This window comes from Pipra filicauda, unplaced genomic scaffold (assembly GCF_003945595.2).
Source record: "Pipra filicauda isolate LSUMZ 115617 unplaced genomic scaffold, ASM394559v2 scaffold3_size10097308_pilon, whole genome shotgun sequence".
Classification (NCBI taxonomy): domain Eukaryota; kingdom Metazoa; phylum Chordata; class Aves; order Passeriformes; family Pipridae; genus Pipra; species Pipra filicauda.
The window spans coordinates 8,475,896-8,490,050 of NW_024104532.1; the positions used below are offsets into that span (position 1 = coordinate 8,475,896).

Sequence of the window (14,155 nt, forward strand, 5' to 3'; positions counted from 1 at the left end):
ATGATTGCCAGACCTCTTTGACTAGGTTTTTGACCCATTCTAATGAAATGCTTTTCCAATTAGGCTCAGTGAACTAATCTGTCCTTTTCAGGTTTGGTTTTTCTCATTTAGTAACAGCAGGTTGGAAACTCGATCTCAGTGCTTCAAGGAACCAGGAATATTAATAAATGTGTATGTAAGCAAAGTGTTGCCAAGCCCCTGCCATGCAATTCCTGCCCACGCACTTCGTATTTCATAATGGAAGCACCAGAATTGCCTCAGCAACCTTGTGAAATACCCAGTGATTGTAACTACCAAGAAGTATTTCTTTTCCAAAGTTTAAACAGTCAACTGCAAGGCTTTCTCGGGGAGAGGCTGAGCAGATTATTTAAGAACCCAAAAACATCAATAAAACCTTAAACCTGAGCTGAAATTTGGGTTTAGAGATTTGATGACATTCATCACCTGCTTCCCCTTCCCAGACTGATAAATACTCCACTGCTCACTTTATGACCACATACTATTTTCCGAAAGAAAAAAAGAAGCTGCCCAAACCCACTATTCTTTTAATTTATGTTGCACATTACCTCCACAGAGCGATGCAGTGAAAACAAGCAATTCTACAGGCAATCTAACATTCTGATTCCACAGACACGCTTTGGTTTAGTTTTGTAATTCCAAACTGGATTGTGAGAAACTTGACATACAGCTCTGTACTTCACCACTTCAGTGGTGTTAAATACTTTGCTGGTTTTCGTGCTTTTTGTAAATTATACATCCAAAGTCTGACTTCACTGACAGCACAGCACTTACAATAACAGGACCACTGGACATTTTAAAGCATCATAAAAACACAGTCTAAGCCTTTCCCCACAGCACCATCATTTAAACTCTTATCCTTTAAAAAAAAAAAAACAACAAACATCTGATTTTCAGTCCTAACAATTCCAAGCTTGGTAGTCAGTATGTCTGGTTGTTTATGATCCCTTGGAAATGATGCCAAAGATGAACAGTTATCAGGACCAGATTTTATTAGAACTGCTACAATTACAATACACATTCAAAAACCCGCCAGCATTTTTCAGTAATCAGAAAGTGTCTTGGAAATTCCCAAATTAACCCTTGAAGAAGCACTTCTCATTTTCATAGTAAAAGCTTTTGTTGAAAAAAACAATCACAAACAACATGAAGTTACTTAGGGTAAAAATTTATTAAGTGTAATTTTTAGTCTGCTGATGGATACAAGATTCATCTTTCTACGGGAAAAGAGGGTGGCAAAGTAACTGGAATGCTTTATGAAAAAGGAGTATATAACAGTAAAAGGTTGAAAATCAGTTTTTGGTTTTCTCTAAAACTTTCTGGCAAAGTAAATAAAGAATTTTACCCCATTTTGCCTTGGCTCCTGCTCTCCTGATGGCACAAACCCTTCCACACTGCATCAGCCACAAGAAGTTGATGCTGCCTGGGCATCAGTCCACGGCCACCACACTTACAACAGAAGAAAGGCCTCTCAGCTCAGCAGGAGATGCAGGGAGCAAACATCACCTTCATACTTTTGCTTCTTTCTCTCTCCCTCTCTTTTTTCTCTTTTCTTTTCCCCCCCCCCTTTCTAAGTGAGTTTAAATAAGAGTTACCCAGGTAAGCTCTGAGTCAAAAGTAACCAACAGCTCAGCAAGTACTCAGTCACCTGTGGGCCTGTGAGACAGCAGGAATCACCTGCCAAAGACTAGATAAAATTTACTGTTTGACCTGAGCCTTGAGATCACTTGGACAGGTGGCTGCTCTATTAAGATATTCCCATCTGGGATAGCAAATGTGAAATTCAGCCATCTGCTTGCAGAACTGTTTAAGCACATATACCCATTTCTCCACGCAGGGCTTTATCAGGGCAGGACTGCAGGGCTCCAAGAGAGCACAGCAGGACTCAGGAAGCACAGTTAAACCATCACATGCATGTAGCATTTCTTGCACACCACAAAATCACCCCTGGAAAGGCAGCGAGAGGAGATGCAGGACAGAACATTACCTGGAAGTTTCTAGTCATTTCCAAAATTAGCAAGAATTAAGCTTGCTGTAAAACAAGTAGCCAAGGCAACAGCAAGGCCTGTGCTTAACTGAGGGCAGCTGTGGTTATTTGAATTGCTAGTTACTGATAACATTTGCTTTTCACAACCAATGTGACACCACTATCAGGTACCAGGGCATCGCGATTTCTCAGTATCATAAAACAAACACATGTGCAGTACAGAGATAAAGAAACACCACACTTCCAAATGCTCAAAAATTTTAGATGCCTTTCTGATAGACACATGGAGAAATTAAGCAACAGAAAGAAATACCTTTTCATCCTATTCTTCTTTTTAAGCATTGTTTAGTGAACTTGAATTTGGTTCTTGAACTTCAGCTTTGCCCAGAGGACTTAAAAGGAATGCTGGATGATCTGCTCTGCAAGACATCAGGCTGTCTCAACAGGGGTTTGAAAACTGACCTGATGCATCCATTCTAGAAAATGATCCAGCTGCCTCAACAGGGGTTTGAAAACTGACCTGATGCATCCATTCTAGAAAATGATCCAGCTGCCTCAAATTTGGCACCAAAAATAGGACCACAGGATGACTTGGTCTAAAACTCGGACAAAACCCCAGCAATCTCAATACTTACTTCTTCATGTAACCACAGGAAAAAAGGAGGTACATTGGTTGTGATGATTTCACATTGCTGGTATTAATTCTTATCAGTAATTACAGATAAAATCTAAGAATATCAGATGTCCTTCTCCTAATGGCTCCACAACAGATATGTAACAAATCTGCAAGACTAGACACTCTTGCCATATAAGAAAACTTCTGTATAAGGCTCTCAAAGTCCTTTGTGAATAGGTGTCATTATCTCTATGTAGGGGAGAAGTAAGGCAGAAGTATTTAAAGATCTGTCAAAGCTAAAATGGCCCATTTGGCTCTGATGACTCAGCTTTGTGCTATGGAACTGTTGGATAATAGTATTTTCATACAGACCATGTTACCCATGTCATTTCAAGAGAGAAAAGACAGTGCTTTGCAGTCTCTTCTGAAGGTTTTTTTTGCATTATATTTCTTCACAGTGCATTAAGATTGCTCAGATCAGGTCCAAAGTCATGTTAAGTTGCAGGTCTCTTGTTACAGAAATGGCATCCAAAGTACCTCAAGCAGAAGGACTGGACAGCTCGAACACACAGATGCAGCTTACATTATTGATAAGGTAAGAAGATTGATTTTTCACCTCTGCAGGTATGGCTGGAATCACCCTTCAATCATATTAACCAACAGAATGCCTGACTTCTCCACTGTAAGAGCAATTGAATAGATTAATTACTTAGAAATGGTTATTCTGCATGCAAGCCCTGTGGAAAGTCTGTCCAGAACATCACTCGGGCTCCCCCCTCCGTGCCCAGGAGCCTGGTCAAGCAACACCTCACCTTTTTCATTTTCTTCCTGGGAGAAAAGGGGAATCTCTCACCTTTTGATGCTTCTGAAACCAGCAGAAGTATCCGAGCATGCCATGCTGCAGGGAGTATGCAGCCTTCCATGGTGCTTGACAGAACCATGTTCCATTTGTATTGTTCTACCACATGGTTAGATCAAGCACAAAGGAAAACCCCATGGACAGCCAGAGTCAGAGTTAGGCAGCGCCAGAGAGAGAGGAGCGTTGAGAGGAAGCAGCATGGAGAAGCACAAGCTGAAGGTTCACGGGGAGCTGCTCTCCACTCCACCCATGCAAAAAGGTGCCGGATACAAGAGGTCATCCTTTAGGCTACAGCTGCAGGAACACCCTGGAGCACAATGGGGGTTAGTGTACACGAACAGAGCCCAGGAGAACTCAGACAGAACCGGTCCCATAGGAAACATACTGCCAAAGGACTGCCAACAGCTCCTTCCAGGAAGGATGTGCAACTTCCACCACATAGTGAATGCCCAATCTACGCTGCTTTTTATTACTTACTCTCTCCTGGTGTCTCCTTTCAGTACAAATGCCATTTTGGTTTGCTCCATTTATTTAAATGCAACCTTAGAAATACCTCAGCTCATATTAATAACAGCAGGTTCTGAGCTGATGGCCAAGCTCTGGCATCAAATGCTCCCCGAGCGCCCTTTGAGCCTGATTTCAGCTCCCAGGAGCCTTTTATGCTGGGGCCATTTACACTGACATCTGTAATTACCAATGCTTTGCTTTGCTTTTTTTTTTAATGTATTTCAATTGCACTTTATAGGAAGGGAGCACACACGTGCTACTACAGAAATATATTTTGTTACTCTGTTTCTTGGCAGATTTGTTGGGTTTGGTACATCATTTGCTGATGGAAGCCAAGCATTCTGTCTTTCCAGCATCCTGGATTATTTCAAACAGCTTTGCTTCTTGTAACTCATTGCTGCAACTTTGACACATAAAGCAGGGCATTCCGTTCTGGCTTGACAGCTCCCTCTGAAATAAAACTCTCACTGACTTCAGTGTCTGCCAGTGGACAGTGCTTCTGAAAGTCACATCTCAAATGTTCTTGCAGGATTCACAAATGAGAGAGGCAGTGTCTGTCCTCTGCAACTGCTCAGAACATTTTGCTGGACTTCAGTGAAGGTCAGTGCTTGTGCTTTTAAAAACATATCACTTTCCTTAGTAAGGGCTTTGCACTGCCCAAAGAACAAAGTCAGCATCCAGCAGATTATTCATTGCCTACATGAAGAACAATACAAGTACTTGAGCAGAGATGACAGATAATACAGAAGGGTCTTTGCTTCACCATTTTGCCAGGACCCAACCTTATAATGCAGAAAAGTCAACACACAGTTACCTGGGAACTCCAGAAAATAAGTACAGTGCCAACTCAGTCACCCCCTTCTGTGGGTTTGGTACAGCAGTGAGACACAATTTGATTTACTGTCTATCTTTACAATATAGGAGAGAAACTAAACCAGCTTTTTAAGGGAATCTTAACACAATAAATCTTCAATCTCTACAAGCTGCCAAACCAGCCAGAGTCCAAACTGATACAAACATTAGATTATTAATTTTCTTTTGTAACTCATACAATGTGGCACAAAAGGGCATTAATTTTCTCCCCTTATTAATTCAGAGTATGCATAAGCCTGGAATCCACACCTCATTTATTTAGAAATTATATCTATAACTACCATTCCTGGCAATAATTTTGTATGGCTCCAGTGAAGAAGGATGCAGAGTTCTATATCCTTAGTCCTACACGGGTTTAATAAAACAGCAGTTCTGGCCTGGGCTCTTCAAATAAATTCATCCACAGTACTCTGTTAAGCAATGACAAGTAACAGTTCATATCTTCCAAAGACTTTTATATTATATACTGATTTACAGTATTAAGTGGAATATCTGTAATAAACCCAGTAATTTCAGTGTCAATGAACTCTTTCAGTCCTACTGGAAACAAATGCAGTCAGAGCTCTGCAAATGTCTCTTCCTGAGAAAACCCACGAGAATATTTTGAACAAGTCTCTGTTCCTTTGCTGCACTAATTAAACACCACTTACAATAACTGCCTAAGCTAATCATCAACTGCAATGAACAAGAGGTACCAGCACACAAAGAAAAGTCTGTCAAAACCCTAATTCATGTCCCTAGAACACAGGAGAGGCAAAGTACCAGGCAAACACACTATTTTGTAAATTCCATTAAAAAAAATAAATTCCATAAGCCTTTGGATGTACATAAGATCATCCTGCACAAATGTTTGCAAAAAAGAAGTTGAAAAATGAATGATCTTATCTCCAGGTATTTGCCAGCTTTCATGAAAACCCCTCCCTTTAGGTACCCTCTACATCCAAGCAGCACTGTATGGCTTGCTCTGGGTGTAACTTCACTTCTTGTAGTCCAAGTTCTGTTGATCAATCACTGAATCTGCAGTTTGTTAAGAATTTGTACATAGGACCCTAATTTAAGTACCCCATCAAGCTGTACCACCTCAGGAGGCTGCTGCAGTCTTAGAACAATCAGATGAAAAATTTATTGTCCAATTGCAGGCGCTAACATCCTTGCACTGGTTTTAGCTGACTAGCTCTCTTCAAGTCAGCTCCTCTCCAATTATTTTCTTTGTCCTATTCAAGTGACCACTATACACAAAAAAGTGCTACCTTGGCATCTCTGGTAAGTGTTGCTCAGCTCAATCTCAACACATGGAATGGCAACGAAAGAGAAGAGAGCAAACTTTGTACCACCTTAGTTTTTGAGGTTACAGGAGTAATCAACCACTCAGCTTTCTGCCACAGCTAATGAAGACACCTCCAGAGGACAATTTGGATCTCAAGTGAGGAATCTGTACAGCTCTGTACTCTGCCTGCATGGGGAATCCAGGACAGCTATGTTATTTGGATGCCTAAGTGATGTGGATGCATCTGTGACTAAACATTCATCCTGCCTCTTTTCATTGCCTCTTTATTGTAATTGTAAATAAGGATGGTGGTGGGTAACAAAGCAGTTCAGATGTTTAGGTTTTTTTGAAGGCTACTTCAACTCAAAAATAAAATGAGGCACAGCCTAAAATAGTTTCTAACTGGAACACGCCAGTTTACTTCCTTATTAAGAACCACACTCTCTGCCAAACCAGACCCACCTGTTTTATGTTAAGCTTATGCTCCCTGGAGTGAAATGATTTTCATTCTGCCCACCTTCCCCCACTGCAGGAACCCTTCACCATCATGTTCAGCACGAGCTAGTGAAGGCTTTGAGTCACTGACACGAATTTTAAAATGGAGATCTGAGTTGCTATCAAAGATGTGCAGAAAAGGGAGGGCTATAATCAGTATCCAGTACAGCCAAATTACTGTAACAACAGAAACACTTTACAGTACAAGGGACTTTAATTCCATTACCATTAGTCATAGCAGTTGCATTGTGTTCCCTGATGACTTCAACTTCAGAAAGATTTCAAGCAAACCAAAGCTCAAATATACTCAGTGGCAGTGTGCAGGGAAAAAACTGTATTCATAATAATGAGTTCAGTGCAGGATTTAATCTGCTGGTGATTTGATGCTGTTAAAAAAACTTCCATTCAGACAGAATTACTCTTATGCACCACAAACGTAGCCTTAGTTTTGGTACATTCAGAGAGTTTCTGAAGGTACCTTTGCTGAGTCTTTTTGTCTTTCAGAGGGGGGAAAAAAAGGGTAAAACACACAGCATTTAACTGAATGAAAGCAAAGCACGTACGAAACAACCCCAAACAAAATAAAACAAAACAAACAAAACTCAAAACCAAAACACAGACAAAAATCTGAATGCAGTCAATTTTCCAGTTGTCCAAATCACAGGCAGTGTTTTGTATCCCTTTCCCTCACTCCACTCAAACAAAAGCCCTCCTGAGAAAAGTGCTGGAGCTTGGCCTCTTGACCCTGTAGCATACAGCAGACATGAGCAGGTGGATGTCAGTGCTTTCCACCAAGCAGAAAACAGTAAGGGCAGGAAGATGAATGCATAGTTTGTGACTATTTGCTTACTAGAAATGGGAGGAATTTGTAAAGTTGTCATCAGAGTGACTGGCAAATCACAGGAACAACTGGAGAGTGTTTCAATCAGATAGGTGGTGTAAGATCTGGATTAAATTCACCCACCTTTCATGACTTTTAAACACTGGTTGAGGAGTAACAACACACTGCAGCTTTCAGTTTGAGAGCTCAAAGAGCTTAAATAGTATTTATATATCAGTAAGAGCAGAGAAGGGGATAACCCTGGGAGACCAAGGGACACGAAATGTATGAGCTACTGTAGGAACTGGACAAAATGTCCTGATGAGCAGCCTGTGCTCCCTTGACTCCATCCACTGCAGTTCTGTGCTTCTCAGGGGGTAACAATGCAGAGAAGAGAGAAGGAAATTTCAGGTGATTACCAACAACAGCAGCTCTGTTCCAAAGCAGACAGGTAACTCAAGGAAGGTGAGGAAGGATGAGGACAGAGACTGGAAAAGACACACAGAGAATTAGGAGAAAAAAATGAAATTAGTAAGGAGAGGTTTTATCAAATGCCTTAAAAAATTTTGAGTGACCAAAAGCAACATTACCATCTAATAATAGGGGATAACATGAAAGAAATGACACTAGCCCTAAATTAGCAAGCTCTGGATCCATATGCACCACAGAGGCTGACTTTGCTTTGGGTTGGGTTAACAAACAGTAGTGTCCAAAAAAGGAGAGAACAGAGCTGGCAGACAGTTCATTGTCCTCCTCTTCCCTGTGCTTTTGATTATACATCACGATCTGGAACTGAAGTAACAATTAAAATCACTTAGATATAACGTACCCCCGATGCAGGAGGAGGCATGAGGACAGCTTTACTTCATAGTATTTCAAATAACAATCTTCTTTGTAAGAGTCTTATTTCTAAGAATTAGAAGATAAAAAGCTTTTGTGATGTGGTATTTGTAGATACACATTGCTTTGATCATTATCAGAGAGAGTTTGTGTCAGTGCAGCAGGGGGAACTTTCATCGCTTTTGAAACACAAAATACACTAAAAAAAATGCAAACATATCACAGGGAAAAATAGATATACAGATGAATACAAGGGCAATTCTTTCCAAAACCTCTTTCATACACAGTGTCACACAGCAATCAAGGATCCTGCCAACTCTTGAAGTGACAATAAGCTACCACAGAGACAACACAATCTGCTCATAGATTCATTTCCCTTCCTCCTAAAGCCCAATGCTGCTTTAGAAAACAAAACTGCTGTGTAGTGAACTTAATCAAATACTACTGGGCAGGATATCTGCGTTGATCTTTTTTCCTCTTCTCCCCACTAAGAATGGGAGCCTCCACTGACCTAATGCTGGAAAGCACCATTGGATCCGTGGGTGGTCATAGTGGGCAGATGCAGAAAAAAAGAAAATGATCATCAGAATTTCACTACTGCCACTGCAAATGACAGTATTTCCCTTTTCTAAAGGGAAGAGAGAGAGAATTAGTCACAGCCTGTTCCTCCAATTTCTCTGTCAAGAGAAGGTCTCAGATTTTTTAGCCTCAGATTCTATAGCTGTGGGAAGACAGTTGACCAACAGGGAGGTTTATTATTATTTTAGTGCATTGTATTAAATGCACTAAAATGGCAAGCAGAAAATCACGGGAAATAGAATCCATTGCAATCTGATGCTTATATTTGATGGTATATTCAACAGCTTTGCCTGTCTAACAGCCCTGGGCAAAAACATGCCCCTCTCCCTGCTGTTCTTTCATTTCATGCTATACTGCTTCCAATTCTCCTTTTGAAAAGAATTATGTACATTATCTACCTGTTGCACAGAAGCTCCTTCCTATGGCCACTCATAACCTTTGCAGATGCTGCTGCACTGTTATCAGTAAAAGCCTGAGTCATTTGGTGCTGGGAGGAAATGGCATCTGGGGAAAGTGCCTCAAGTGAAAAAAGGGATCAACTGAAAAAAACAAAGCAAGTACTTCTTGTTAAATACTATCTTAAAGGATGGTAGGGAGCTGGAATGAAACCTGAAGGAAGCAGTGTGCAGAATGAAGTTTTCTAGATCTGTTTTTTTGGTTTTTTTTTTGCTATGCTGCATAGTTTTATCCTCGTGGGTTCATTTAATTATCAAATACAGTTCCATTTAGCCCATCTGCATCCCTGAGTGTATCCTCTTGACATGACTTTCTTGGTGCTCCTTGACCATTCCTGACTGATGAAACATCAAACATCTCAGCTCTTCAACCCTGTTCCTGTTAAGCACTCCTCTCTCCTACCCTTGTATAAAAAACACTTCCCTTTCTTCCCTTAATTTACTGAACAGTCACATTTTTTTCTCGTGCCAGGTCCTTTCTGACAGTCCCCTTTATGATTATAGAATCACAGAATGGCTGGGGTTGAAAGGGATTTTAAAAATTCCACCCCCTGCCATGGGCAGGGACACCTTCCACTAGCCCAGGTTGCTCCAAGCCCCGTCCAACCTGGCCTTGGACACTTCCAGGGATGGGGCAGCCACAGCTTCTCTGGGCAACCTGTGCCAGGGCCTCACCACTCTCACAGGCAACAATTTCTTCCTAATACCTAATTTAAACTGACCATTTTACAGGTTAAACCCACTCCCCCTTGTCCTGTCACGACATGCCCTTGCAAAATGGAAGGTGGAAAACACATAAATTGCTTCAGGATGACCTCAGAATTTTCTGACTTCAAAACTGGTCCTTTCCCTGGTGTCAAAGTATCAAGTTCACCTAGAATTAACTGCTCATTGGCATGATCCTGACCTTGGGTGAGTAACTGCTCCCACAGAGCTCATACTTCCTGTGCACCCTCATCTCTTCTCAAAGGTCAAAGACCAGATTCAGGATAAAACCCCTCCCATTGCTTCCTTAACTAACCCCTCATACTTCCTGGGTTTCCCCCCACCTCCAAAACCAACTTTCTGATCACTGAAATGTACTAAATGTATTAAACAAACTACATGAAAATATCAGGATCCTGAAATAAGAATCCTTTGAGAAACAGATGCATATTTACACAAAGGCTTTAAAACAAAAATTCTTTTCTCGTTCACCAAGCAAAAAGATGTAAAACCTGGAGAGGGAGAATCCCACAACAAGCAAGGACACTGACAAGTCACTAAGCATTGCCATCCCAGTGGGACTGTGCAGGCTCATCCCTGGATAACACAAAGCACTGCTCAATACTCTGAGTGATGAAGATTCATACCTCATGGACATTTCTGCCCAGGGACTGCTGTGTTAAATCCTGGGATGAAACATATTCCTCAAAATGAAAACATGGAAAATTCCTGCTAAATGCCAAGCCTGAAGCAGCCATGATTCAAAGGGACAAGTTGAGCAGAACAGGTGCCAAGGATGTCTGGTCTCTGGATTGATTTACAAACTCAGATTTTCTAAACCATTAGATGTTCCCCTGCCTCATGTGAGCAGACAGCGAGTCGAGTTCAATGTATCTCATCACCATCTGGAAACTCTACAGGCAAAAATATCTTCTCTATTGAGCTTTTGAATAGCATTAGTTCTCATCCAGCTGAAATCTTTGTTCTGAAGCTGTGCAATCCCTGCTCTCCTCCTTCATAAGTCAGGTTTATGCCTTTTCCATGTGGTTTTGATATAGATGTAGAGCTGCAGACCAAGGGAAAAACAGCCCAATGCCTCAAGGAAAGGACCCCCAAGATAAGAACTCACACAAAATATTCTTCTCAGCATCACCAGGTACTCTGTTCTGCACTGTAGCTCTTCTTAGCTGTGACTTTTCCTAAGTGATATCAGATGGTGTTTGCCTTATCCAATCCCCTGTACCATTGTTCAAAGCATGCATGCACATACATAACATTAATTTCTCCAGCCTATTAATAAAAGCAGAAGAAAATAACAATGGCAAATTGGGTACAGGTTTATACAGATCTGTTTCTGCAGTCTACTTTCCTTTCTAAATTATATTTATGCATTTTCATTTCCAGTTTCTTTAAATATGAATATTACCGACTAATTATCTTGTTACTATGATGGACACAATCCAGAAACCTAGACAAAATATGTCATAATTTCAGGTCTGATAATAAATTTTGTGGCTTGAGTCACAAGGGATTAAAGACCTTAACAAGCCTGCCCAAGAAAAGCTGGCTGCAAATGAAGTTATCTTTATTTTATTTTCCCCATAAAGGGAAGGTTTAGCTCGGCATATTGCTCTCAGAGATGCACAAAGCACAACAGCTTGTTTTGGGCTGCTGCCACTCAGCTTCATGCTGCATCCCCATCTAGAGTCATTAATCTTTTACCACCAGGAACACAATTAATCATGTTTCTTTTCAGAGGAAAAAGAGAAAAATCATAGTCATTTTCATAGAAAACACTGCAAGGTACTCCATCAATAACAGTCATTTTTCTTCTCGGTACACACTAATAGATTTGCTCACTGAAACCTGCTTGTCATTACAATATAAAAAAAAAGAGCAGTCATCTAAAATACATAAAACCAATACAAGCAATAGGAAAAACACATGAAGAAGCAGTCATCTACTTAGTTGTGCTGTGTAAGGCAACAAATGTCCTTTTACTGACAGCTGAATCATAAAGAAGAGATAGGGTTGAAAAAAGCTGTTTATATTACTTTGGAGGTTATTTTCAAGTGCAAACATTTTTACATTTAGCTCACAACACGAAACCTCTGCCTAAATTATGATGCAAATTTTGATTCAAAACTTGCTGAAACCAAAAGTCTTACCAACAGTTTTGCTTGAATTAAGGCATGTTACTTGGGGATATAAAGACAATAAGTCTATGAAAGTTTGGGACTCGATGCCACCCCAGATCAGAAATGCCCACTGCCAGTTGTATAAAAATCTTACTCACACTGTTTTCAGTCTTTAAGATCTGAGAACTTACTTGAGCTCAGCTCTCATTAGGTCACTAAGAGTTCTGGCTGAATACAAATGACAACCCAGCCACCTTCCACACCTTCAAAATATGACATCTGCCACATGGATTCACACACATCTTTGTTGTTTTCCTTAAATATTTCATAACTTAGTCATTCTTTACAATTACATATCACAAGCTTTTATCTTTTTCCTCTGTTTTTAAGAGACACCCAGAAGACAGCTATAGACTGCCTTTTCTATTTTTTTTTAATATTTTATTTTATTTTAATCCATAAGCTAATTGGCTTTCTGGACAACCTAACCGAATTTTCCAAATTTAATTTTACGAGATGCTCCATAATATCCATTACAGCAAACACTGTCCCGCAGATTGGATTAGCAGGCTCTCTGGACCTGCTTATTTCTGAATTGAAAGCGCAGCACAGGCTGGCTAAACGAATTACCTGAGCAGCGGAACTTCTTGCTCTTGATCTGGCTGATGCGTTTGTTGGCAAGGCGACGGGGATTGCTGCACCGAGCGCCGCTCGTCTCGATCGGATTATCCTGCAGGTAATCAGCCAGCCACTTCAGATGGCAGTCGCACACAAATGGGTTCTGAGCTAAATGTCTGCGAGAAGGATGGCATGTTTAATCACAAGTGACCCGTGACACCGCGCTCCATCACCGCTTTTCACAAAACGCAAACCTGAGGAGTGGAGCGATTGAATAAACTCCCCACCCAAAAAAAACCCCCAAAAAAACCAAAAAACACCCACCAAACCCCAGGCCTGGCGGAAACCACACAGAGCCGCACATGAATGGGAGAATTCCGTGAGCTACCACGTTTCACAGCTCGTTAAGCCTCCTGCAAGTGCTTTGAGGGAGGAAACAAAAACTGAGATGGCAAAGCCTGCTTTAAAGGACTCAGACCTCCTGTCACCAAGTCCTGTGTTTTCTTCTGAAAGCTTGACGTTCTGCCTTTTGAGAGAAACCTACCTTACCTGGACATCATTTTGTAACCTGGTTTAAAAGAAATTTTATCAGCAGCTCCGTTTCTTAGGGATCAAATGTGAATTAGTAAAGTTCCTTGGACCTTTGGGCAAAGCCAGAAGAGATCCAGGACTCTCTTCACAAGACTGAAATTAATATTTTCATATACTCATCATGTGTAAAAGTATTCTCCTTATATGTATTCTTTCCTGGAGCAAAAAGTCTTATTTACAAGACTGAACTGTTTATGCAAGGTAGAACTTATCCTTCACCAAAATTTGCACAACCTGTTTCCTATGCAACTGGAAATAGGTATTACAGCACTGATTTTAACTGGGTAGTTAGACTGCAGTAACAGAAATCTACTGGAGCATCTTAGAGAGAAACAGCATTCCTCTGCTGCTCTTCTGGTTCATTCTGCCTGACAAAGCTGAGCACTATCAGGAGAGTTTGTCAGGTCTTTCCCAGAGCTGGGTTCTGATCTCAGTTAAGCTAACTTGCATCAGTCCCTCTGACCTCCAGGGGAGCAGGACACAGCTCTCCAATAACTGCAAAGACAGTTTAAGAAAAGACAGATGTTTCAATTTGGTTTGGACAGAGGTGTAAAATTATAGCCTCTGTTACTGTTTTCCACCTGTAGAAACTTCTTTTCTGTTTGTAGTTATATTTATGAACTGTCATTTAACAGAATAAGTATAAAACACAACAGGGCCATGGCTGTGCAGGAGTGGGAAGGGAAGGCATATAGAGCAGAGAGGGCCTGAAGAAACTCAAAATGACTGCTGCAGTAGAGCCATTTGTGGTGTGAAAGGTCCAAAAAACAAACAAGCACAGAGAGAC

At 40.9% G+C, this 14,155-nt stretch overlaps 1 protein-coding gene across 3 annotated transcripts in view; it reads right to left on the minus strand.

Annotated features, from left to right (window-relative positions):
• Positions 1–14,155, minus strand: part of SLIT3 (slit guidance ligand 3) — a 479,094-nt gene that overhangs the window by 116,209 nt on the left and 348,730 nt on the right. For all 3 annotated transcript variants that reach the window (XM_027722165.2, XM_027722164.2, XM_039385199.1), the window contains one exon: positions 12,790–12,953. In XM_027722165.2, coding sequence (XP_027577966.2) covers positions 12,790–12,953 — 164 coding nt within the window. The remainder of the gene's footprint in view (positions 1–12,789; positions 12,954–14,155) is intronic.